The sequence below is a fragment of the Caretta caretta genome, chromosome 15 (assembly GCF_965140235.1).
Source record: "Caretta caretta isolate rCarCar2 chromosome 15, rCarCar1.hap1, whole genome shotgun sequence".
NCBI lineage: Eukaryota > Metazoa > Chordata > Testudines > Cheloniidae > Caretta > Caretta caretta.
In genome coordinates this window covers 27,785,329-27,810,341 of record NC_134220.1, presented here as the reverse complement: position 1 = coordinate 27,810,341, position 25,013 = coordinate 27,785,329, and the positions used below count along the sequence as shown (strand labels likewise).

General features: G+C 52.5%; 1 protein-coding gene across 9 annotated transcripts in view; it reads right to left on the bottom strand.

The window, feature by feature from the left end:
• Window positions 1-25,013, bottom strand: part of CUX2 (cut like homeobox 2) — a 228,844-nt gene that overhangs the window by 11,939 nt on the left and 191,892 nt on the right. For all 9 annotated transcript variants that reach the window (XM_075120084.1, XM_075120085.1, XM_048821681.2 and 6 more), the window contains 10 exons: window positions 23,047-23,095; window positions 20,922-21,026; window positions 16,036-16,227; window positions 14,708-14,766; window positions 14,165-14,213; window positions 13,961-14,060; window positions 11,892-12,551; window positions 8,826-8,927; window positions 2,249-3,003; window positions 279-438 (listed from right to left, as the gene is read on the bottom strand). In XM_075120084.1, coding sequence (XP_074976185.1) covers window positions 279-438; window positions 2,249-3,003; window positions 8,826-8,927; window positions 11,892-12,551; window positions 13,961-14,060; window positions 14,165-14,213; window positions 14,708-14,766; window positions 16,036-16,227; window positions 20,922-21,026; window positions 23,047-23,095 — 2,231 coding nt within the window. The remainder of the gene's footprint in view (window positions 1-278; window positions 439-2,248; window positions 3,004-8,825; window positions 8,928-11,891; window positions 12,552-13,960; window positions 14,061-14,164; window positions 14,214-14,707; window positions 14,767-16,035; window positions 16,228-20,921; window positions 21,027-23,046; window positions 23,096-25,013) is intronic.

Here is a 25,013-nt window from a genome sequence, read left to right as displayed (position 1 = left end):
ACACTGGAAATCCCATGGCTTATGGTTGATACAAGCATCAACGATCAGATTGATCGACAAGTCTAACAGGTGGACTGACCCATCTATTGATTTATCAGCTGGGTCAATCCAATGGACCAGATGAATAGCGCTGGTTAGTTCACACCACAGATGGGCCAAACCCTCCAAACGTCCTCAAGCTCTGGCCAAGTTGGAAACTGGATCCCAAATATGGCTTAGGCCCATCCCTACATACAATATTCAAGGCAGCCGTCAGACAAAGAGCAGCATGAACTTACCCTGCGGGGGGTTTGGTTGCTGGCTGATCCCTTGGCCAAGCTGATCGGTGAGCCATAACTGCATCCTGATAAACGGTTCCCGGCCCTTCTGGGTCAGCTTGCTCCATGGTTTGGGCCTGGACAGCATGTCACTCACGCTCCCTTGAGACAAGCCCAGCACCTAGAGCAGATGTCACAGGGGGAGAGGTTGGGTTGCATGGTGAGCGTCCTCTTCAGGAAGGTGCTTTAGTCAAACACAAGTTACTGGGCTCAGGAGAGGAGTAGTTGGGTGAAATAATGGCCTGTGATACACAAGAGGATCTGATGGTCCCTCCTTCTGCTCTTAAACTCTATGAATCTTTGCTATTTCTTCCCTCAGATTCCCCTCACATCAACCTAGTGTTAAGTGGGAGATTCCGTGCCACTGTGCATCCAAAATACTGAGGCTGGAGACCAGCTTGGTGTTCACAGTGTCTCCTCGTCATGTCCCGCCTCGGTTCAGAGCCTGTGCTGGGAACTCGCAGCCCTGGGGGAACACGGCACGATGCCGTCTTTGCGCCCTCCTGATTGCTTCACACCAGCATAATAGAGTCAACTCCCCCGGGCTGCTCTAAATGATGGCACCCTCACCAGGAGCCCCCAGTGGTGCCACGCACCATGGGCGAACGTCTCCCGTTGCCAGCATGCCCCCTACACACTGGGGCTCTGCCGTGTGTGCGGGAGTTTCATAGGAAAGCTTGTGCTCGGGAAGAATTCTCCCAGGTAGCTGTGGGGCTTCTCTGACCCATGTATGGAGGGGTGGGGGTGGAGAAGGGGAGAGACCACAGGGGGCAGAGTCCAACCTTGCAGTTTACACAGTTTCTGTGGGCATCAGGCTGTGTGCCTAGCACTTAGAGGAGGATCTGGGCTGAGAACGCCTCTAGATCCCCTTCCTCCCAGCGTGGTACCAAGCCTCACTCCAAGCACACTGTACTGTAAGATCAGCACGGCGGCTGGAACGGAGATGACGCCACTCCATTAGCTGATCTCTAAAGAGAATCTCCCCCTGGCTGGGCCCAGAAGCACCTGGCACCCCCCAGAAGCCAGCACCACAAGTCCCAGAGCATGGGGGAACTCCAGCCAGAAATGGCCCCAAAGCCCTTCCGGCCACCCAACGGGAGTGCCGTGCTTCTGGCCATTCCCCCGGGCGCCTAGGAGAGGGGGGACAGGCTAGGCCCGGGCATGGCTCAGAGTTGTCTGTGGGGGATTCTGCGGGGGGCCGGGGGAAGGAGAGGGGCAGAGGAGGCTGACAGAGACCTGTCGTTAGGAGCTGAGGGGAAGCTGTGGCTGGCAGCAGGGAGAGGAACCTGGCACTGCAGAGAGCCATTACTAGTATAGCTTGGCCCAGGCCTGGCAGCGTGGGAGACAGATGGGAAATGCATCCAGGGGGAGGAAGCGGCTTGGGGAGCAGGAGGCAAGTGGCTGGGAAAGCAAAGGGCATCTGCAGAGAGGGCCCCAGAGACAGGGGCTGGGCTTTTACTTGGGTACTTTACCCACCTCCCTGAGAAACTGGTTTGTATTCCTTGTCCCTCTACAGAGCCCCAGCCGGTCACCCTCCTGTCTCCAGGAGTGGGTTTTCTGTGGCACTCCAGCCCCTCGCCAGTGAAGTCAGTCCCGTGCTCTGAGCACTGGGGGGAGGGGGAAGAAGGGGTTGGCAGGTATCAGCAATAGCTGGGGGAGAGTCCAGCCCCCAGCAGAGGCCCCCATGATTCTGCTGGACTGAGAGGTGTAAATCCTTCCCCATGGCGCTCGAGGGGCTGCGGAGATGCTGGGGGCCCTACTGCGCTGCTAGCAGAGGAAAGCTCAGGAGCTCGGGGATGGCCAGTGGGGGAAGAAGCCAAAGTGGCTAGGACAGCTGAGAAGACGAGAGAGGGAAGCCAAGCTTTAAACTGGGGCTTGCTTGGGCTTGGGGCTCCAGCCAGGCCCTGGGCCAGCCCCAGCCGGATCGGTACCTTTTCCCCGAAGATCCTCTGGCAGATTCCATTCTTGGCCAGTTTCTCCTTCACCTGCCTGGTCAGCTCTAGGGTGTCCACCTCCCGGTACATATACATCTCGTACTGCTCCGGGGTCAGCGGCGGGACAGTCGGCTTGAGGGTTCGCGGTACGTACGCCGGGTAATAGGAGAGGCGGCCAGCGCTCTGCGGCTCCGAGCTGGCCCCTTCGGACTTCAACTCCACAGCTTTGTGGGGCTCGTCCTCACCCACAGCCAGCTCCTCCTCACTGGGCTCCCCCCGCGGCCAGGCCCGCCCGTTGGCCAGGCTGGAGTAGCTGGAGGAGGAGGAGAGGGAGGGTGACACCGAGGTGTAGGGCCGGCTGAGCAGGCTCCGCTCCGATGCCCAGTGCTGGTCGAAGTAGGAGCCGGCGTCGCCGATCTCCGACTTGACCTTGCGGATGATGCTCTGCACGAAGGCGGCGGGGGACAGCACCGTCAGGGGGGTCTGCGTGGAGGTGGAGCTGGAGCTGGTACCCAGCATCCCCTCCTCCTGCTTGATGTAGGCCTGGACAATGTTCTGGCTGACGGCGGCCAAGGTGGAGCGCTCTGCAGGCGGCGTGGCCACGGCCCTGCTGCTGGACTCAATCTCCAGCAGGGCCTGCTGCTGGGCCTGCATCTCCCGCCGGGCCTGCTCCAGGATGCTTTTAATGGCCTCTTCCGAGTTGCTGTTGCCATTGGTGACCACCTGGGGAGCAGCCAAGCTCTTGGTCTCACCTGGGGACAGGGCAGACAACGCAGGAATGAGGGGGCAGGGAAATGGAACTTCATTGGGAACCGGGCATCTCGCTGTGGGGCAGGCCCCACTGAGTCACTGGGTGCAGCTCTGCTGGCTGCATGCCAAGGAAGGCCCATGGAGGTTTTAGGCCGTGGGCGCTGTGCTAGACCCTCCCCTTCACTTCGGAGCATATATTGGAACTAAAGGAGCAGGGACTTGGCTGGGTCGGGGAGGGCCAGTTCCCCAAGACCCCGTAGAGCCCATTCTGCACAGGAGATGGGATGGCTGCCATCTTGGCCAACACACCAGGGACTGAACTGGGGACTTCCAGAGCTAAAAGCATGAGCTGTATTGCTTGGACTAAAAAGAGCTGGGGCTGCACAAAACTTGCATGCCCTCTGTCACACGCCCCTGCCAATGTCAGGGGGACAAGCTCAGCACCTGTAGGGGACACTGACGGGGCATCTGTGAAATGGGGATACATTCTTTTGCATCCGATGAAGTGAGCTGTAGCTCACGAAAGCTTATGTTCAAATAAATTGGTTAGTCTCTAAGGTGTCACAAGTACTCCTTTTCTTTTTGCGAATACAGACTAACACGGCTCTTACTCTAAAACCATTCTTTTGTAAGGAGCTCTGAGATCTACAGCCGGAAAGCCCTATTAAGGCTCAGCAGCCCAGAGACACAACGCTGGACTCGACACAATCTAAACCAATAGGATGAGCTGGTTGTAAATGCACTGAAAAGAGCAAACAGTCTACAAATGATCCCCCCAGGCAGAAACAAGCGAAGGGCTGCCCTGCCCTTCCTGGAAAAGGACATGTGTCAATGCACTCCTCGTGGAGAGCCAGCCCTTGGAATCCCTTATGGGCGTTCGTGTGAGGAGGAGCTGAGGATACGACCCCCAGTTAAAATACCCAGGGGCGAGTCCCTTTCACACCACCACCCGTATATCTTTATATAAGAGCTATGTTTGTTAAAAATACTATTCTTAATAATAAACCTGGCGCTGATATACAAATACGATTATATTGATTATATAGCATAGGGTATTTCAGGAGGAAGTCTGGGATGCTATTTCTATATCTAGAGAGACAGGGTAGGGGAGGTCATATCTTTTATGGACCAACGTGTTGGTGAAAGAGACAAGCTTTCGAGCTTACCCAGAGCTTTTCTTGTCTTTTTCCCCCAATATAAATTGATCCAATAAAAGATCTGACCTCGCCCATTCTGTCTCTCTAATATCCTGGGACCAGCTTGGCTACAACCGCACTCCAAACAACGATGGAAGCTATTTATAGATCTGTGCACCCTACATGGAAAAAAATGGCTAAAAATCATTGAAACCTGACTCACTAAGGTGTCACTCACAGTGTCCCCCTGTGCGGTGTCTCCTGCAGAAAAGTTGAATGTTTGTGAGTGGAGAGGGAACAAAGCCAAGCTATTTTTGCAGGTAGCATAAAATCTTTGAAACTGCTGGGTTATGTAACTGTGACAAACGCAATCTAATGACAGCCTGCTAATATGCTAGTGAAGGACAGAGAAAGCTTTTCCATTGTATTCCCCCATTCTCCTTTGCTTCAGCTTTATGAACCACATTCCCTTCGGGGCTGAAACTTGACACAATTACTCCGTAATGCGTCGTGAAATGGACACCCAAAAGTCACTAGCCACTTTGGAAAATGTTGGCCCTAAAGTCCAGATAGGAATTTAAAACCCCATGCAAATATTTACATATAGAATTCAATTAATCTCTATTAATGGGATACATGGTTAAAATCACAAGAGTCAGGAAAGCCAGATGTTTCCAGGAGCAATAGGTCCTTAGTCCTATTATGCATTGTGTACACACATAGGGAACAGATTGTTGCTCATTTCGTGAGAGGTGGCAGATATCTGGGGCCCTCCAGTGGAGGAGAAATCAGCAATGTGGTGTCTAGGGATACTCTGAGTGTAACTTGTTTTATTTACACACATACACCAGTCCTGGAAGAGAGGGGATCAAACAGCATGCAGAGCAATCCCTTCTTTCTGGGTTCTCAGCCCATCTCAACGCCTGGTTCCCAGGAAGCAACTTTGCCTCAGGAACTGACTCCACTCAGGCTTTGTCTACACTACCACTTTTGTCGGCAAAACTTTTGTTGGTCAGGGGAGTGAAAAAAACCACCTCCTTGACCGACATAAGTTTCACCAACAAAAGTGCTGGTGTGGACAGCACTATGAGGGCAGGAGAGGCCCTCCTGATGACACAGCTAACATTGCTTGTTGTGGGTGGTTTAATGATGTTGGCCGGAGAGCACTCTCTTGCCAGCAAAGAACGGCTACATGGGAGACGTTAGAGCAGCACAGCTGTAGCAGTACAGCTGTCCCACTGTAAGGTCTGTAGTGTAGACATAGCCTCAGAGACCAAGGCAGAGAGCAAACTCTCCTGGTGCTCCCACACCTCTCTCTCCTCTGAGCCTTGCATAATACAGCTAACATCAAGACACAGAGCATATCTTCCCAAGACTGAACATTTGCTCGTATGCCAAGGAAAAGAACTTGGAAGACTATGTGTAACAGCGCCACCTGGGGACGCTTACCATAATAATGTTTTTCAGCACAACCAGCGATATATTACGCCACATGTTAACTACAAAGACAGGAACAGAATACAATGCATAGGTGCAGCAGCGCCAAGATAGAGGGGGAGCTCCAACTTAAAATCTAGTCAGTCAGTGAAGCAGTCTGTTAAACATGGTTTCAGGTGCCACATCTGCCCCTAAAAGGCCCTCTGGCCAATATCTGCGGGTTCATAATCTCATTTTCTCATAAAATAGGTTTCCTTTCCCTTGCTGGCGTGTGAAAGACCCACACAAACAACATGGAAAACTGACCAATCCGGTACACATTTACGTATGTTGTCAGTCCCAGAACTGACTGACATGTGAGTTTGCAGGACAGGGCCCTTACAGAGCAGATGGGGAATAGTGAAACTGACTAGACACAAAGTGCACAAAGACAGGTTTCAGAGGAACAGCTGTGTTAGTCTGTATTCGCAAAAAGAAAAGGAGTACTTGTGGCACCTTAGAGACTAACCAATTTATTTGAGCATGAGCTTTCGTGAGCTACAGCTCACTTCATCAGATGTAGTGATGAAGCTGTAGCTCACGAAAGCTCATGCTCAAATAAATTGGTTAGTCTCTAAGGTGCCACAAGTACTCCTTTTCAAAGTGCACAAAGTAACCAAACTGAAAATAGAGAGAAAAATAACTTCCTTCTCTACCCTCTCACAGCCATTTTAAGGTTCCTTGAAACAAGAGGAGCTGAACAGTTTCCAGATGGAGGGGCAATAACCTGGCTGTCATCCAGTAGCTCAAGCACTAGACTGCGAGTCAGGACAGCTGGGCTCTATTCCTGACTCTACCACTATGACCTGCTCTGTTCTCTTGGGCAAGTCACGTTGCCTCTCTTTCTGCTCCCACCTTTTGTATTGTCTGTCTAGATTGTAAACTTGTTGGGGCAAGGACTCTCTTGCACCATGCGGCCGTACGCAGCCTAGCACAATGGGGCCCTGATTTCAGCTGCAGCCTGCAGGCACTACCATAATACAAATAATCATCTAATATTTAATGTTGCTTTTGACCCCTTAAATTCTACAATTCCCATTTTAGGGTTTTATCTCTGCAGCCCATATTTTGCATTTAATTTCCTTGCCTTTTTAAAAAATTGCCTCTGCTTCATATATTAGCATGTAAATTGTCCCCGTCTGGATGTGATGTTCACATCTCGTTGAAGTTAAGGGGGCAGGGGAGTTTCCACACTGGCTGCTACTGTGTGACTGGAGTCAGTTTCCTGCATTCCTAGATGGAATATGGCAGCAACCTATTTAGCTACAGGATGCATCCTGTATCTTCACAATGGAAAATGATTTCAATTGTTTTTAAATTCTTCCATAACTCAAACCCAGGTGAAGAGATTTTCCTTGAACCTCCTTAATAACGTTCACCTTTGGGCACACATCTATCTTAAAAAATGTCAGCTCTATTAGGACTGATTTTTAAAGTCACAGGCACATGAAATCAGAGAGTTTGTCTTGACATAAGTGCCCAGAAGAGCGTATGTTTTGCCATGCACATATATAGCCAGCGTTCTATTACTGCAAAATAAATCCCATTAAAGATTATGCCAATATGCAGACATGTTTGTTTTCCCTGTTTGTTTTTCCACCATTCTCATCGAATTTAATTCTTGGGGATTCTGCTTTCTCAGCAGACTACCTGTTTTAAAGTTTTTCACTTCTTGTAATGGACTCTGAACACAGCTGGTTTAATGATTGCTCATGCCACATGGATCGTGCATTCTCATTTAATCATCTGTTTCAGGGAAAAAGGGTTAGATTTGAAGTTTTTAAAAGATCACATACAATGTCAACTCAATTTACATTTGCCCTTATGCAGGCAGGGAGGTGAAGCAGCACTCAGAACTGTGGAAAACTGTTTCCTCTCTAACAACGTTTAAATGGTTTGTTTTCATTGCTCTCCTCTGCTGTCACAAACTTAAACGGAAGATTTAATTTTTTATTACAACTGTGCATGCAGATATGGCAAAATGACATTGTCTCAGTTCTACTAAGAGTCAGATCCAACCCAGTAGCAAGATAATGCCACACCATACTAGATGGTTCTTCAAAGACTTGAAACTACAAGGAAAGCCCAATTATGGAATTACTTCCAGAATCAGAGATGCTTCTGTGCCTGTGTCCAGCAGAGGGCAGCATACACAGCGTACGTTTCAACAGACCTATTGGAAATGAAGTGTTGAATTTTATACATATCGTGCTCAGACTAAGCAGTTCAAAGAGTACCAGGGAATTAATTTTAAAGGGACACTTCCAGATTAAAAACTCTATGGCCAACACTTTCAAACCTGGATGCTTAAAGGTAGGCGCCTAAATCCATAGGTACGGTCAGCACCGCCATTTTGGTACCCAAGTCAGATAATTTTGGCCTAGAAGTTTAACCTTGTCCAAGGCCAAGGTTTTCAAAAGGAACTAGTGACTCTGGGGTTCCAGCCTGAGCCATCGTCAATGGGGCTTGGTCTTCAGAAAGTGCAGAGCAGCCACCTTCTGTAAGTCAGACCCCACTCGGCACTCAAAAATGGTGGTGATGAAAATCACCAGACACTTTGGCAAACCTTTCACCCCTGCCTGTGCGCAAACTAACCCAGGTGATGAAATGGACAGTGTGCGTTGGGTTTTCAGCCTCCCTGGGGTTGCTTTATTGGTGGTGTTTCCCCCCTTTTATCATTTTTTCCAGCTTACCAGTGCCGAGGGGCAGGTTAGTTTCACTTCCTGGCTGTGTGTGTGTGAACACTGAGCTGCAACGTGGGATGCAAGGAGGGCAGGGGACTGTTCCCCATTTTGCTTGGCTTGGAAGGAGTAATAACCCTCAGGGGGGACACACACCATCAAACTGCCACAAGGCGGCTTCACTGCTGGTGACCACACACTAGAAAGGGTACTGGGGATACTGTGACTTGTTCTCATTACTCATTATTTGTGTGGCTGTCAGATTCACTCAGCTGAGCGCTCCGTTCATTTCCTCCTCCTGCACCTGCAACAGTTTTGCTCATTTAACAAGTCCTGGACTCTGTTTTCCAGTGAGGAATCTCAGGAGGAAAAGAACCAGGAGAGAAAAGTGGGATTCCACTGCCTCTCTTGGCTGGTTCAGCTCACAAACACCGCTTTGTCTGCTTGGCGGCGTAAATCCCAGATACGCATTGAGGATCACACACATCTGTGTGATGGAGCTTCGCCTGGCTCTGTGATTTCTCCACCTACCTCCCTTCTGAGACTCAATCTCCTTCTTCGCTTGTTCCAGGATACTTTTGATGGCATCGTCAGAGCCGGTTTCTGGAGTTCTAATCCTCGGAGTAATGCTACCTGATCAAAGAGGCATGATAACAGATTTGTCACTTGCACTGTTTTTACAAGCTCAACTTGTATGTCAGGAAGTATTTACGGATGCTCATGTTCAGTTATTTTTAGGAACACCAGTTTTAAGGAAACATCACTCCCCATTAGTCACTAGCAAAACTGAAGAGAGAGGCCAGGTAACTGGCTGTCAGTTTTCGCCTCGTTCATTTCCTGCACCACACAGCACGGCCTCGTCCCCCTCCTCCCACCGCCCTCTCATTTGAAGGGCGCAACAAAGGCAGGACCACACAAACGGAGCAGGGATACTGGAGTCAGGGGGTGGGTGTTCGTACATCGTGAATTAACTTCGCTTCTGGGGGAATAAAGTCTAGAGGGATTTCACAGCACGGTGTTCTCAGCTGAGCTTCCCGCACCAGCACAAGTGAACAAGGGGTTAATCCCAGCTCAGCTTCCCCCGCCCTCCTTTGCAGGTGCTGAGGGGAAGGGCTATATTTTGGCTGCCTGGGAGGTACAGGAGGCAAAGTCCCTTTGGGAGCCTCGGGCTTCACGGGGCTGGGCTCAGCAAGTCTTCTGCCTTTCTGTTACAACCGTTCTCCCTGCTGACTACGACTGCGCCCTCCTGCGGATCTTCCCCCCGCCTTCCGTCCCTGTCACCGGCAGAGAGGCCAAGGGCCCATCGGGCCATGGGTTCCCAACGAACAGGCTGCCGTCATCAGGAAGTCAGTGATCAGTGTTTGTACAGCACCCATCAGGTGCGCCGGTGCCCAGATACCACAGTGATGGGCCCACAAGAGGAGCTAAAAACCTGCTGTTTGCTAACAGGCCAATTCTGGGCCTCGGCTCAACCAGCTCGCATGCGTTAGAGGCGCACGCTGCCTTGTCTCCGCTAGACTCACAAGCGGTGCTTTAGCATTTAGCAAAATCTAAAAACCTGGCAGGGAGCCTGAGCGTGTGGGGTGATGGACTCCTGAGGTCTCCTCCTGCCTCGCGCTCCTCTGGTTCCAGAGCAGCTCTGCTGGTCAATTTCCCCATGCAGACAAGCCCGTAGAAACAAAAAAACAGTTTCCACTACTCATGACTCCTGAAGCAGAACAAGCTGAGTGGGTCTTATCTGGATTGCAGCCGTTACCACTTGAAATGTGAACAGATGCCGCAGCTTAGCCCCTTCCACCCCACCCGTCATGGGCCACCTACGGTACAGCAAAGACCCAGGAGCACATGTGACTTCCGCGATACCACACACCATCTGGACATTTGTTTGTGAAGTGCTAGAGGCCATGGGAAGTGTAGGAGTGGCTGGCTGGAGAAGTCAAGTGTGTGCTGAGAACTAGGACGGAGCTATTGCTGCACTAGGCGACTGCGTGAGCTGCACACCCTCCAGACCTCCCCTGGACCCCCTGTGCTGGACTCTGAATGCTGCAAGTTTTGGGGGGGTACCCTCAGTTCTCTACTTTTCAGGCATCTCCAACTGCACAGCCTGGGCCCGGCTTTGGCCCCTTGGGCTAAGATGAGATTTCTAACGTGCCTGCTAAATGCTAATGTAGGTCATTTCTGGAGAGAGATGAAGCTGGAATGATTGACACTGATTGACACACTGATTGACACACGCCCCTGGTTAGCGTAGGGGGAGCTGCAGGAGGATCAGGGAGCCAAGGGGTTAAAAAGGAGACAACTGGAAAATGCGGCTAGTTCCAAGCCCCCAGAGGACCTGAGTCTGCTCTCGGTCACAGCGGCAGCAGGTCGTCGCTCCAGCGTATCACGCAGCAAAATCCACAGCCTGCCTGTCAGCGGGAGGAGAGGGGCTGCAGCGGCGTAAAGTCTACAAGGCACCAGGGCCTCATGGACAATGGAACATTGGCATCTTGAGAGTCACTTTATACTGTGTTCAGGGTCTTGTCCCTTGTCACACAGGAGCCAGAAGTTACTCTCACCACTGAGCTGAGATGATGCTTTAACCCAAGGCTAGGTGATCTGTACACCGCAGCATTCCGGTTTATTACTGGCAGAGGGCACTGATTTTACCAGTGGGTTTAGCCCAGTCTGAAACGGCATGGTGTCATCTGGTGCGTTTTCAGGGATTTGAGCCTGCATTTGTTCAATTCTGAATGGCCTGGGAGCTGCAGGCAGCCAGGCACTAGAGAAATCCAGGCCAAGGTCAGCTCCTCAATAAAAGTGGCCTCATTCTGTCCAGAGATGCTGAGCATCTGCCTGCAGGGGTTCAGCACCTGCCTAATTCTCATGTTGCTAATCTGCAGAGGCAAGAACATCCCGTCCTCCCTCATAGCAAAGCTGGCTGGTCTTGTGGTTCAAGTCCAGGATTGAAGAGGCAGGCTACCTGGGTTTTAGTCCCAGCTCTGACATAGACTGTGTGTGGCCTGAGACAAGTAATTGCCCCTCTCTGTGCCTCAGTTTCCCCTGCTGTAAGCCAGGGCGCTAAGGTTTCTCTGGCGGTGAGTGTTTGCAACGCTCCCTTGCATGGAGGTGCTAGAGAATTGCTCAGACTGTTTAGTAAATAGCTACGGTCTCATGTCAAGACTTTGTTGTTTTGACAAAACATTCTCCCGCACATTGATTGGGACTCCCTGAAACATTACCATGAATAATTAAATGCCACTTGTCAGAAGAAATGAATAAAGTGCATTCAGTGACGCAGCCCCTTCAGGTTTATTTTCAATCACTGTTATTCACCAGGGCCCCACCCTCCCTCCATGCCCACAGAAGCCAATGGTGGCAGGCGTCCAGCATCTCGCAGGATCGACCCTTGCCTGCTGTTTACGGGCCTCGGGAATTGGGGCTGTTTCCCCTCCCAGCTGCTGGTGCAAAGCAGGGAGTCTCCCCTGGGTCTCTCTGGGCTATGGAATCACCCCCAGCAAGACAAAGTGAAAATCCTGCAACTGCTCCCTGCAAAGCGGCCCCCCTCACCCCCTCAACTCACGCAGCGTGAGAGCCGACCCCCTCCAGGCCACTCACCTCGCTGGCGCACCTGAATGGTCCTCAGCGCCAGCACGTTCTGCTCGTCAGAGAGGAACTGCTTCATCTTGATGAACGGTTCCTTCCCCTTCACCGTCAGCTTGCGCCAGGGCTTGGGCCTGGCCAGGATCTCGCTGACCGAGCCCTGCGAGAGCCCCAGGACGTAATGGCCAAAGACGCGCTGGCCAATGTTGTGTTTCAGCAGCTGCTCCTTGACTTGGAAGGCGATCTCGGCCGTGTCCAGCTGCTCCTCGTCGGCCGAGCCGGTGCTGCTGCCTTCCGACTGGTCGCTGGGGGGGCTCGAGTCACTGGCCGGGGCAGCGTGGCTGGGGTTGGTGGGCAGCAGGGGGCCTTTGGCCGCGTAGAAGGGGGAGGGAAAGGCCAGCGCGCTGCAGTTCTCGCTCTTGTACGCCGGCGGCACCATTTGCTTGGGGAGCAAGGCGTCCGTCGGCAGCCGCTCGCCCGCAGCCAGGCTGGGGAAAGGGGACAACGAGAAAGTCCTCTGGGCTTCCTGGGCCATGGTGGGGGCCAGCAGAGGCTGGAGGGGGCTGGGGGAGGCAGGGTCTTCCCCGGGGGGCTGAGAGAGCTGCTGGGGAGAGGGGTAGGACTGATCCGTGCCCATGGAATCCTTCACCAACTCGTCCTCAGAATGATCCTCCTCTAGAGACGAGAGAGAGAGAAAGATACACACACTATAGTGCAGGGCGCCTGAGTTGGGGCCGGTGCTCCCAGCCAGGCAGCAGCAGCCGGGTGGAGTCCAGCAGGGACTGCGATACGCCCAGAGCCAGCTGGCTTTGTTGCCGACATGGTCGCACCATCCGGATACTCACTGTGGTTGGGCATCACACCGGCCCCTTGCCTGGGGCCTGATTCTGAGCTCAGGACCCTCAGCGCCCAGTCCACGACTAGGGGATGGGGTGGCTGAGTGACTCCAAGCTGGGTGGAGCCGAGCCCTATTTTGCTGAATCCAGGCCATATTGGTCCCCGTAGGGGCTGCCTACGCGGCGTTGAAAAGTCTGCGGCTGGCCCGTGTCAGCTGACTGCGCTGTAGATGTTCGGGCTCAGCCTGGAGCCCGGGCGCCCGGACCCTGCGAGTCCCAGAGCTTGGGCTGCATTCTGGGGACGTCTACAAAGCAATTAAGCAGCCGCTTGGCCCAAGTCCCGCGAGCCCAAGTCAGCTGGCACGGGCCAGCCAAGGGCGTGGAATGGCAATGTAGACGTATCGGCAGGACAAGCCCCGGCCGCACAGGCAAAGGGAGAGGCCAGCGCTGCCCCAGAGACACGGGATGCCAGCTGAGGAGCTGCTGCCATCAGCCCTAAAGCAGACACAGCTGGGGGCAGGCAGGGCCCCTCCTGGTCCCGCAGAGCCTGGGCCAGCTGGCCCGCAGGTTCTCTCAGGCTCTTGCGCGACGGAGAGCTGTGCCCCCAGCTGAACCCCCTGAGGTGAATCTCGGGACCATGGCTGTGCTGGAGCATAGACTCTGCACCAGCGCCTAGAAGCCTCTTTTGCACCGTCTGTCCAAAGACGCCAATGCACCTTGCAAAGGCGGGGGCAGGGCTAGCAATGAGGAAACGGCAGCACAGGTGGGGAAGGATGGTCTTGTGGCTTAGGGCTCTGACAGTTTGGGTTCTCTCCCCAGCACTGCTACGGACACCTTGTCCAAGCTGGGAGGAGCCATATCACTACTCTGTGCCTCAGTTTCCCGACACGTATAATACCTCTTCCCTGCCTCGGGGGACTGTGAGGCTGTTCTGGAATTTGCCCAGCAGTCTCTGATAGAAGGTGCCACAAACACTCAGCGAGCTATCCTTAAGGAGCAGCATTTTCAAGGAACCAAAGGGAACCAGGTATCCAATTTCCCCGGAATGTCAGTGACTGGCCCAAGGATGAGTCGATGAGAGAGTTTGTGATGGAACCCAGGAGTCCTGCGCACACCCAGGGATGGCTATGACCATTGCATTTTTACGTGTTTAACAATACATACATTGGTGGGGAAGGATTATAAATATAAAACCAAACAATGAAAACTGCACGTTTACAATGCAAAAAACAAGCCCGGTTGCCCTACCAGTGTTGGCCAAGAGATTTGGCTTTTCCAAAACGTATTTCTGGGATGGATAGAAAGATTCTTTGCCTAGAAGCAGCGGCTCGTCTGATTTCGATATGCTCTGAAAGAGAGAAAGGAGCGTTTAGGAAATGTTTACTGATGGCTTGGAGATGAAGGATTTCGCGACCGATTCTTAGTGGTTCCCGAGCAGATTCCGGCACTTGCCTGGGAAAGGCTGCAATTAGCAGACGCCAGCTTCATGGCCTTCAGGATGCTGGGAGAGAAACAAGACAGGGTTAGTCCTGTTGCCAATTCTCCCCCTTGACTGCCAGTCATACCAAAGACTGGCACACAGGAATACGGCTCGCGAGGCCTGGACAGGACGTCCGCTCCATCCCATCCAAGCACTGCCTTTGAAACCAGGGGGACGGGTTTTAATTAACGCCCCCGGTTTCCCATCGGAGCTACCAGCACAGCTTTTCCCCGCTCAGCTCGATGCGATGTGACATCCTCACTGCGTATCTGTGGGCGACCGCCACAGGCCCAGGGTCAGGAGGCGTGAGCTGGGGGGTTAGGCTGCTCTCTGCCTTCGGCGACTGGCTGGCAAGTGTGCTACAGAGCTGCTGTACCTCCCAGCCGGCAGCTCCGGGGAGACGCCTGGGGAGCCTGGCTCCAACGCAGCTCAGAGCAGGCGCTCCCAGGGGCGCACACACCAGCCGGGCACGTGGGCAGGGCAGGGAAGGGATCACGCGCAGCTGCGGACCTTACCTCAGCTCCGTTTTAATCTCCTCATAGTCAGACTGGGTCTGCAATTTTTCTTCCAGCTTCTGAACAAGGAATGAGAGTGAAACAAGAGTCAGAATTGCTTGGTCCGTCCCCCCAGCTCTCAGTTCCATGCAGGCTGAAGATGGCCTTCGCTACCAGAGCTCCTCCCCTTCGTCTGTCTGCAGTCATCCGGCATCCCAGAGAGCGAGGGAAGAGCACTTCCTCCCCAGCGCTGACCTAGGCTGCTGAGTCAAGTGACCGGGATGCCGTACGAGGGAGACAAACTGATGAGCTTGACAGACCCGCAGCCTCCCAACTGCCGGGCTCCGGTTTGGGCCAAGCGTCAATCCAGGGCCCTGTGACATGCAGTACGGGGCACCCATGCCGTGCGGTGGGCAAGTAGAATTTGCAGAGCACCCAGCACCGCCCGTTAACGTCAACGGTCAGGATGTCTGAGAATCCAGAGCCATTGAACCCACTAGCCCGAGTCTATGAGAATGACCCCCTGGTAAAACTGTCCTGGTACATTTCCCCTCCCTCAGACAGCCCCTTACAGCTGTGGTCAGTTCCTACTGACAGTGTATTTGAAGTACACAGCACAAAATGATCCCTATCCCTTTGAGCGGACGTGAATGAGAGGGTCTGTCCCCTTCTCGCTGCTGCGTGTGTGTACAAAGAGAACATGCACCGCTAATGCACAGCGCCAGCCTTATCATTGCCAGGGAAGGACATGCGGCCCACATGCAAAACAAACTCACCCAAGGGGGGGGGGATCTAATTATGGTGATTAGTATTTTGGGCTGTGCGTGTTGTGCCCTGCATTGTGCCGGCAGGACAGCGAATCCCCTCGAGTGTGAGCTCACGTGCTGTCCAGCTGCCCCACAAAGAGAGGGGCTCAGGCCCACAGCTGGCGCAACCTGGCACAGCTCCATTGGCTTTCCTGGCACGAGGCTGATTTACCTCTGCTCGCGCTCTGGCCCATACCCTGGCGCATTACTTGCCGTGATGGACATTCTCTTTCGGCTCCGGCAGCAAGGACCTGATTCTGGTCTCACCGAACCCAGAGGGACTCTCTTTACTTCAGCGGCGTCTCTCCTGACTTACACCACGTCACTGAGATCGGAATCAGGCCCATACAGCGGTTGTCCTCGCCCCTCGGATTGCCTCCATTTACAGACAGCAGGGATGGATTTCCCCACGGGAATCCCCTACGTCCTGCTCAGCACTTCACTGTGTATTTTGCAGGTGCCCGAGGGGGTGAGGCAGCCACCCCCCCCAATGGAAGGCCGGAGCCTTTGTTCCTACTTGGAGGGACAGAAAGGGGCACGTACTTCAATTGCTTCGTTCTTGGCTGTGAGCTGCCGCTCCAGGTCCGCAATCTGGTTGGCTGAGGACTCTTCCAGCTCTTGCAGAGAGTTCTGGAGGTGCTGAATGTCCTTGAGGAGTCGGAGAATCTCCCGGTCCTTCGCCGCCAGTGCAGCCTCAAGCCTAGGCCCTGAGCACAGCGAATAGTTCACTTTATCCTGCAAGGAGATCAGGGCAGCGTTAGCCATCCAGCCGTGCTGCCCAGGGATTCTGATCAGAGCAGAACCTGGCTGGCAGCCCGAAAGCTCCAGATTCCAGCCCATGGGTTATTGAGAAATAGCCACAGCACAGTGCTACCTGCTGCTCCCCAGGGGTCGCCGTACGCTCTGCCTGCTGCGTCGGGGCTGGTTACACTCCGTCACTCGAGGCAACAGAACCCGGCATGACCCGGTACCCTACGTCAGCTCAGCTGCTCGATTTCAGCAGCTGTCTTGAACAGCAATGGAGCCCCTGGGCTCTGTCTCGCAGAGCACAGCCGCCAACTTTGGCTTCGCTCTGGTTAGCTGCCAGCTTGACAGTCCGTGGGCCAGGGTATCATCCGGCCAGCTCCGAGAAGCTGGGTTCGAGGGACCAGATTTTCAGATCGTTTCTGTTCCCAAGGTTCCACCTGGCTTAGAGATTTTGGACATGTGTTTCAGGTATTACAGGATCCAGGAGCTGCACTATTCCTTGGGTGGCTTTAAGCCACCTTAGCACCCCCCCAGCACTGGGCTAGTCGAGGGGTTGGAGAAAGCCCTGGCATACCTGAGAGAAGCCTGGAGGTCGGGCTAAGTTCCAGCAGCCTCCCTGGCATGCCCCGCACTGCAACACCAACGCTCTGCACCAAGGCTTGCAAGGGGCTCCTCGAGAGACAGCCTTACGGCTGTCGTCCATAATGCCTGCACCGCAGGAATCCTCCCCTGGCCAGATCCCTTCGCACCTCGCCAGCCCTTTGCCATGGCATCAAGGTGCCAAAGCAGGGGTGAGATCGGGGATAAAAAGGCTGAAGGAAAGCAAAGTGCCCCAGCTGGCAAGCCATGACTCTGCACAGGGAGGGGCGTTGCCTGAATTCTGGGGGCTGAAGGAGGTGGTGGGGGGGAAACACAAGGCCAGATACAGACAGGTCTAACTGGGTGCCTCCAAATTAGGGGATGATTTATTGCTGTAGGACTGAGCCAGGGCAGCCTCTGCTGGGCAAGACCTTCTATTGACAGAGGATATAGACTGAAAAACAAACAGACATTTAAATGAGCTTCCTAGAGGCAACAAACCAGCTGGAACAAGGAAGCCAGAAGCTGGGAAGGAAAGCACCAGGAGTGTCCACCTGTATATATTTTTATATGCTGGCTTTCATTAATGCTGCATGAATCCGTCTTTACAAACCCCAAAGATCCAGGGCTTGGTGCGAATTAACACTCCTGGCGCAGTGCGTGGGACCCAGAATTAATGCTGGTTTCTATCCCTCTAAAGACCTGATGCTGTGAAGTGCTGAGCCCTACGAGCACCCATTGCTGGAGCAGGGGGTGCTCAGTGCTGTGCAGGATTGGGTCCTCGGGTTTTTGTCTGCAGCTCTGAACTCAGGAGACATGGGGCTTGAGCCAAAGCCCAAGCGATCCAGTGGAAAGGCTCCCACTGACTGCGGCGGGCTCTGGATCAGGTCTGCCAGCAGCACATGGTCTCCTATCTACAGCAACCCACTTTGTCCCCTAGGCTAGGCTGGGGTTGCCGGGATTCCCATCCTGGTACAAGCTATACTGGCAAATGCATTTCACTGGCATAGCTGCATCTCCATTGGGAGGGTCTGCAAATACAGCTATACTGGCATAGTACAGCTCTTCCTGTTCAGTTATACTGACAAACCACAGGCTAGACCTGGGAGAAATCCAGGATTCAGCCTAAAACCCTGTCACCTGGGACTTTCACTAGCACTAAATCCATCCCAACAGAGCGAAAGGTTGGGAGGGGAGAGGGGACGGACGTGGGACGGCAAAACCACTCCAAGCACCACAGACTCTTCTAGCTCCTCTGGGAGCTTCTCTGGAGTTTCCAGCAGGAGGTTCTGCTTGGGCTGGCGTCTAGTCAGCAACCATCCAACATTTCCCACTCGGACGCTGTGCAAAGGGCCCATCCACAGCTGGGGAACGCTGCTGATTTGGGAGCAACAGAGTTTCTTCTACACAATCCGCACAACATTAGAACGGGGCTGGAGAGGGAGAGTTTACGAACTCCCATTGGGACAAAGGCAGCTGTGTGCTTCACAGGGATGATTTTGTTCCATTGGCAGTGGCATTTTACCCGTCTGAGGATGGAGTTATGTCTAATTGGACAGGGACACACACACACACACAGTCTTACGCGGTTCCTGCTAACTGAGGCCCAGATCCCCAAAGCAACCTAAATACCTTTGAGGATCGAGGCCTGAGCTCTTGAGTTATGAGGAGAGGCTGAGGGAGCTGGGATTGTTTAGCCTGCAGAAGAGAAGAATGAGGGGGGATTTGATAGCTGCTTTCAACTACCTGAAAGGGGGTTCCAAAGAGGATGGCTCTAGACTGTTCTCAATGGTAGCAGATGACAGAACGAGGAGTAATGGTCTCAAGTTGCAGTGGGGGAGGTTTAGATTGGATATTAGGAAAATATAAAAATATTGCTCGGGCATGTAGGAATGATATCAGGAGGGCCAAATCGCACCTAGAGCTGCAGCTAGCCAGAGATGTCAAGAGTAACAAGAAGGGTTTCTTCAGGTATGTTGGCAACAAGAAGAAAGCCAAGGAAAGTGTGGGCCCCTTACTAAATGAGGGAGGCAACCTAGTGACAGAGGATGTGGAAAAAGCTAATGTACTCAATGCTTTTTTTGCCTCTGTCTTCACTAACAAGGTCAGCTCCCAGACTGCTGCGCTGGGCATCGCAAAATGGGGAAGAGATGGCCAGCCCTCTGTGGAGATAGAGGTGGTTAGGGACTATTTAGAAAAGCTGGCCGTGCACAAGTCCATGGGGCCGGACGAGTTGCATCCGAGAGTGCTGAAGGAATTGGCGGCTGTGATTGCAGAGCCAGTGGCCATTATCTTTGAAAACTCGTGGCGAACGGGGGAAGTCCCGGATGACTGGAAAAAGGCTAATGTAGTGCCAATCTTTAAAAAAGGGAAGAAGGAGGATCCTGGGAACTACAGGCCAGTCAGCCTCACCTCAGTCCCTGGAAAAATCATGGAGCAGGTCCTCAAAGAATCAATCCTGAAGCACTTGCATGAGAGGAAAGAGATCAGGAACAGCCAGCATGGATTCACCAAGGGAAGGTCATGCCTGACTAATCTAATCGCCTTTTATGATGAGATTACTGGTTCTGTGGATGAAGGGAAAACAGTGGATGTATTGTTTCTTGACTTTAGCAAAGCTTTTGACACGGTCTCCCACAGTATTCTTGTCAGCAAGTTAAGGAAGTATGGGCTGGAAGAATGCACTATAAGGTGGGCAGAAAGCTGGCTAGATTGTTGGGCTCAACGGGTAGTTATCAATGGCTCTATGTCTAGTTGGCAGCCGGTATCAAGTGGAGTGCCCCAAGGGTCGGTCCTGGGGCTGGTTTTGTTCAATATCTTCATAAATGATCTGGAGGATGGTGTGGATTGCACTCTCAGCAAATTTGCGGATGATACTAAACTGGGAGGAGTGGTAGATACGCTGGAGGGGAGGGATAGGATACAGAAGGACCTAGACAAATTGGAGGATTGGGCCAAAAGAAATCTGATGAGGTTCAATAAGGATAAGTGCAGGGTCCTGCACTTAGAACGGAAGAACCCAATGCACCGCTACAGACTAGGGACTGAATGGCTAGGCAGCAGTTCTGCGGAAAAGGACCTAGGGGTGACAGTGGACGAGAAGCTGGATATGAGTCAGCAGTGTGCCCTTGTTGCCAAGAAGGCCAATGGCATTTTGGGATGTATAAGTAGGGGCATAGCGAGCAGATCGAGGGACGTGATCGTTCCCCTCTATTCGACATTGGTGAGACCTCATCTGGAGTACTGTGTCCAGTTTTGAGCCCCACACTTCAAGAAGGATGTGGATAAATTGGAGAGAGTCCAGCGAAGGGCAACAAAAATGATTAGGGGTCTGGAACACATGAGTTATGAGGAGAGGCTGAGGGAGCTGGGATTGTTTAGCCTGCAGAAGAGAAGAATGAGGGGGGATTTGATAGCTGCTTTCAACTACCTGAAAGGGGGTTCCAAAGAGGATGGCTCTAGACTGTTCTCAATGGTAGCAGATGACAGAACGAGGAGTAATGGTCTCAAGTTGCAGTAGGGGAGGTTTAGATTGGATATTCGGAAAAACTTTTTCACTAAGAGGGTGGTGAAACACTGGAATGCGTTACCTAGGGAGGTGGTAGAATCTCCTTCCTTAGAGGTTTTTAAGGTCAGGCTTGACAAAGCCCTGGCTGGGATGATTTAACTGGGAATTGGTCCTGCTTCGAGCAGGGGGTTGGACTAGATGACCTTCTGGGGTCCCTTCCAACCCTTATATTCTATGATTCTAATGCACACACTCCATGGCCCGCTTGCTGCCCTGGCTTCCAGCAGCAAAGGTGCTTCATTTCTCACTCTCTGGAAAACCAGGTCCTTCCCAAAGCAACGACGTGCCCAGTTTTCAGCTCATGCGTGCAACCCAGCCCATGTGGGCCCTGGCACAGGGAAGTTTTAACCACCACTGGAAAACCATGCCCCTCAAAGTTTCCTGCATCCCCGACTGCAGACTCTGGGTCAGCTCCCCAGCTGGCGTATGTCGGCCTGGCTGCAGTGAGATCTATGGAGTGAAGCCAGTTTCCCACAGCCGAGGATCTGACCTGCTGCGTGTCGTTCTTCCTGAACGTCAGACTTCTGTCCCTTACCCCGCTGGGTCCTTGTGGAGAGCAACAGGCCAGGCGAATGGAACTATTTACACACGCGAGCTGCTCCCGCAGACTCTCCACCTCCCTCTGGGCTGCCTCTGCGCGCTGCAAGGGAAGAAAGTGACACGTGTCAGCAGGGCTCTCCGTTCCACTGAGCTAGCCAAGCAGTGACATGCTGTGGGCTCTTCCTCGGCTGAGCTTTTCGCCCAGCCTAAAGCTGCATGGCGTGGGGGGGCCGCCCTCATGATTAATCTGCAATGAAAGAGGTGCCGGGGCCCTGACCCAGCAAGCCCTGGCACAAATTAAGCACCGGCCACCCTGCAATAATACTGAGGTGGGGTCAGAACAACACTACGGCAATGACCCAGGCTCCAGGTATGCGGAGCCCAAACCACCTTTGTTAAGAGTGTAAGTCAGGAAGCGGACGGTGAAAAGCCAGAGAGGGCGTTACAGCGTGTTCACCCCAGCAAGTGCTCACTGCTTCCACTGGTGTCGAGGGGACGTTTGCCTCTGTGCGGGTGAGAGAACAGACCCCCTGTATGGGCTCACTGTCCACATGGATTTCAGCTAGCCCCAAGGGCAACAGCCATGAAGAGCACAGGGTTCTGGTGTATTCAGACCCAGGGGTCAGTGTTGGCCCGTTACAGAAATAGGGCTGGCCGTGAGGTCCTGGTCTGGATACAAACATCCCCGAGTTCAGCTTTGGTTTGGCCCCCGCTACCATTTCAACATGCTACTTAATGCCATACAGCAGCACAGGTGCCACAGTGCCTTAATCCATGTCCTAATCACCTGTACTCATTAACAGTGCCAGGCACCACCGTGGGGGTGTCAATCCCTGTCCCAACCAAATCCCAAGGTGGGTAATTACTTCCTACTCATCTAAAACTCCTCCTCATTCCAGTTAGACATTGTTTTCTTCTCTTCCTGACCTAAACTCTTGTTTATTGTCGCTGTGCACTGTTAAACAACTGCTAAGTTCCACCCCAGAGGTGGCTGCCTTTCAGTGAAGGGAAAAGTGATCCCACACATTGTTTGTATGTCATTGAAAAGACACTGATTCCTTCTGCACGAAAGGCCATATCTACATGTAAATTGCTACTTAGGAATATTTGTATTACTCATGCCTAGTTTGTATATACATTTTTGTGACTTCAAAAAAAAAACAACCCAACCAATTAGGGGGGAGGGATAGCTCAGTGGTTTGAGCATTGGCCTGCTAAACCCAGGGTTGTGAGTTCAATCCTTGAGGGGGCCATTTCGGGATCTGGGGCAAAAATTGCGGATTGGTCCTGCTTTGAGCAGGGGGTTGGACTAGATGACCTCCTGAGGTCCCTTCCAACCCTGATACGCTATGATTCACATGGAAATATATAAAATGAGTAGTAAGTACTCCAGAAACGTATACAGCTCTGAATGCATCATTTTGCTCTAGGCCCCAGCAATGTCCCTGCCTTAACCGCCCCCCCCACCCCCGGATACTGGGGCTGATGGTTTACAATACTGATGACTCTTGGACGATGGCGGCACGTCCCAAATAGCAGCGTGATAACTACAGCTCAAAACAAAGAGATCGGGTCAAATATTGCTGTCAGGGACATCAGGGCTGTCTCTGGTGCCCGCGTGGCCAAACCCTCGTACTTTTAAAGAGCATCGACGGATAAAAGTGTTGCCCTGTTCACAAGGAGTCTCCTTCTGAACATCTCCTGGCTAATGCAGGAGTGTTCCCGGTAGGAACTAACGAGCAACCATGTCACTCTGAGCCATGTCCGCCAGGCTTGGGTTTAGTTCCTTCACCCACCCTGGGATTCAGCTGCCAGAGCTGTAAGGAGATCCCATGTTCACTGAGTCAGCTCCCCCATCCCGAGAAGCCCCAAAGTGGCAGATCCAACAGGATACAAAGGCTCCGGTGGCGCAACGGACACGGACAGAGCCCAGGGCAAGGGGTGGAGCGTTTAGCCTGGGCATTGCCATCAATGGCTGTGGGACCCTGCGCCCACCCAGATCTGCCTCCACTGCAGAACGAATCACCTCAGTCCCTGGATAATCGCCGGGAGCAAAGGGAAGGAAATCAGTTATTTGGGCCGTGCCAGCTCGATATTCAGTGGAAAGAATTTCTCCTCACCTGATTGGCTTTTTCAAGGTTTGTCATGATCATTGCTACTTCATCTGCCCTGAGACAGCAAAGCAAAAAACCAATTAGTTGGAAGGCGGCAGAGTGTCCCCACAAACATTCCATTGTGTTAAACAATCACCCAGGTCTTTGGTTTTTTTGTTTTTTACATTTAATTGAAATATGACATTTTAGCCATCTGTGTGCAATATGCATAAGGCAGCCTTGCAAAACGGTCATGGAAACGTATCGACCTAGGCACAAAACCTTCTTGCCCACTCCTGCGGCAGACGCAGGGATTCATTGATGAAGAAAACACTAAAGATATTTCACTCGCCCATCCAAAATAACATTCCCACCCAAGGAGTGGAATTGTGCTGGGCGGGCTTAATGCTCATCAAAGGGGCCAGAATGACAGCCCGGATGATCAGTATGCTGGTTATTCACAGGTCAGATACAACATGGGCAGGAGTCGCGCAAACTACCCCACCCTGCCCGCTCTGGAGCGACCACTTCCCGGGGTTAACAGGAGTTCAGTCTCTGTGGCCCAGTCAAGCCTTGGATTCTCTGCTACACTGCCAGCAAGGAGGCGGTTCGTGCCAGCTGTGATGTGAGTGTTACAGAGTGGGCATCTGTCCATCAGGAACTGGCTGCAGGCCATCCCAGCTCGTTTCACGCCGGCCAACAAACAGCCATGAGATGGGAACAATTTCGGGTCATTAACAAGCCAGGCCCATATGTAAGGCGGGGATCTCGACATGAAAGGCTCCCTCTCCCACTGCCAGTTCTCTGAGCCACCCACGGCCTCCAAATTACTTTCCAAAAGGCCTCCTTCCCTCTTGATCTCGGGTTGTTTGTCAATGAGGAACACTGGCATCTGTTTAATTGCCTCCCACCCACTATTCCACCAGTCGCTGAGAGCTGGCACAGCTACTGGGTACACGGTGGCGGATTTGTTTATTGTAGGAAGGTAAATACTCAAAGCCTCTAATTTGTGATCTCCAGTCCCAGCCATGCAACACCCACTAGCTGGTGAATTAACAACATAGAAACAAGCCAAATGAACCCAAAGAGGGGAGAGTCCAAAACGTGACGTCGGAAGAGGCAAAGATACCAAGGGATGGGACAAGCCCTTTTTTCATCCCCATCATTCTGTGCATAGCGGCTGCAATCCTGATCAAAGGCAAAATTAGTTACAGCACCGCATGTACAAATGGCATATCAAATTATCAAAGAACATCTGCTTTGGTATGATATGATTAAGTGTTCCGACCCTGCTGCGTAATGGGAATGAGCGAGCGTGTGTGTGTGTGTGTGAACGCGCGCTGCTGTGTTAGCGAGACCGGTGGAACATTTGAACAGCTGTAAATGTTTGGCAGCCTCCACGGCTAGCGGGAGCCGAAGGGAGGGAAAAGATGTTCCTGACTCATAAAAGTAAATGGCACCCGACCAACAAAAATAAGAACAAGCAAATGTACATTTAATGAAGTGGAGGAGCCCATTAAACATAACCCAGTGACTGTGCACTCCCCCTGCCATTAGAAGACAGCTGAAGGTAGATTTGCATGTCTGGAAGGACCTGGGAAGGTCCAGAGATTTTTAGGAAGAACTGATTTTACCTTCTTATAATTTCTGAAGTCCAGACCTAGAACAAGACTGTGCAGAAGTTGGAGGGTGTTTGGATCTGGGGTCTTATTGGAGGTCCCTCTCTGACAGAAAACCTAGGAACCTCGACGCCCCACCTGGGCCTGGCTGACTTCCCAAGTCACTTTCTCAGACAGTTGACACGGCTTCTGAAAATCTAGTCTTTTCTTTGATGAGTCTGCCCCATCTTCAGTGCCCCCTTGCTGTGCTGCAGCATCTGTGCCATGCCACCCAAGTCTGCCCTTGGATACGTGGGTGCAGCCAATGGGCAGAGCTGGGATTACAACTCGGTGCTTCCTCATTCCTTCCTTTTCGCTCAAACCATTCCATCGCAT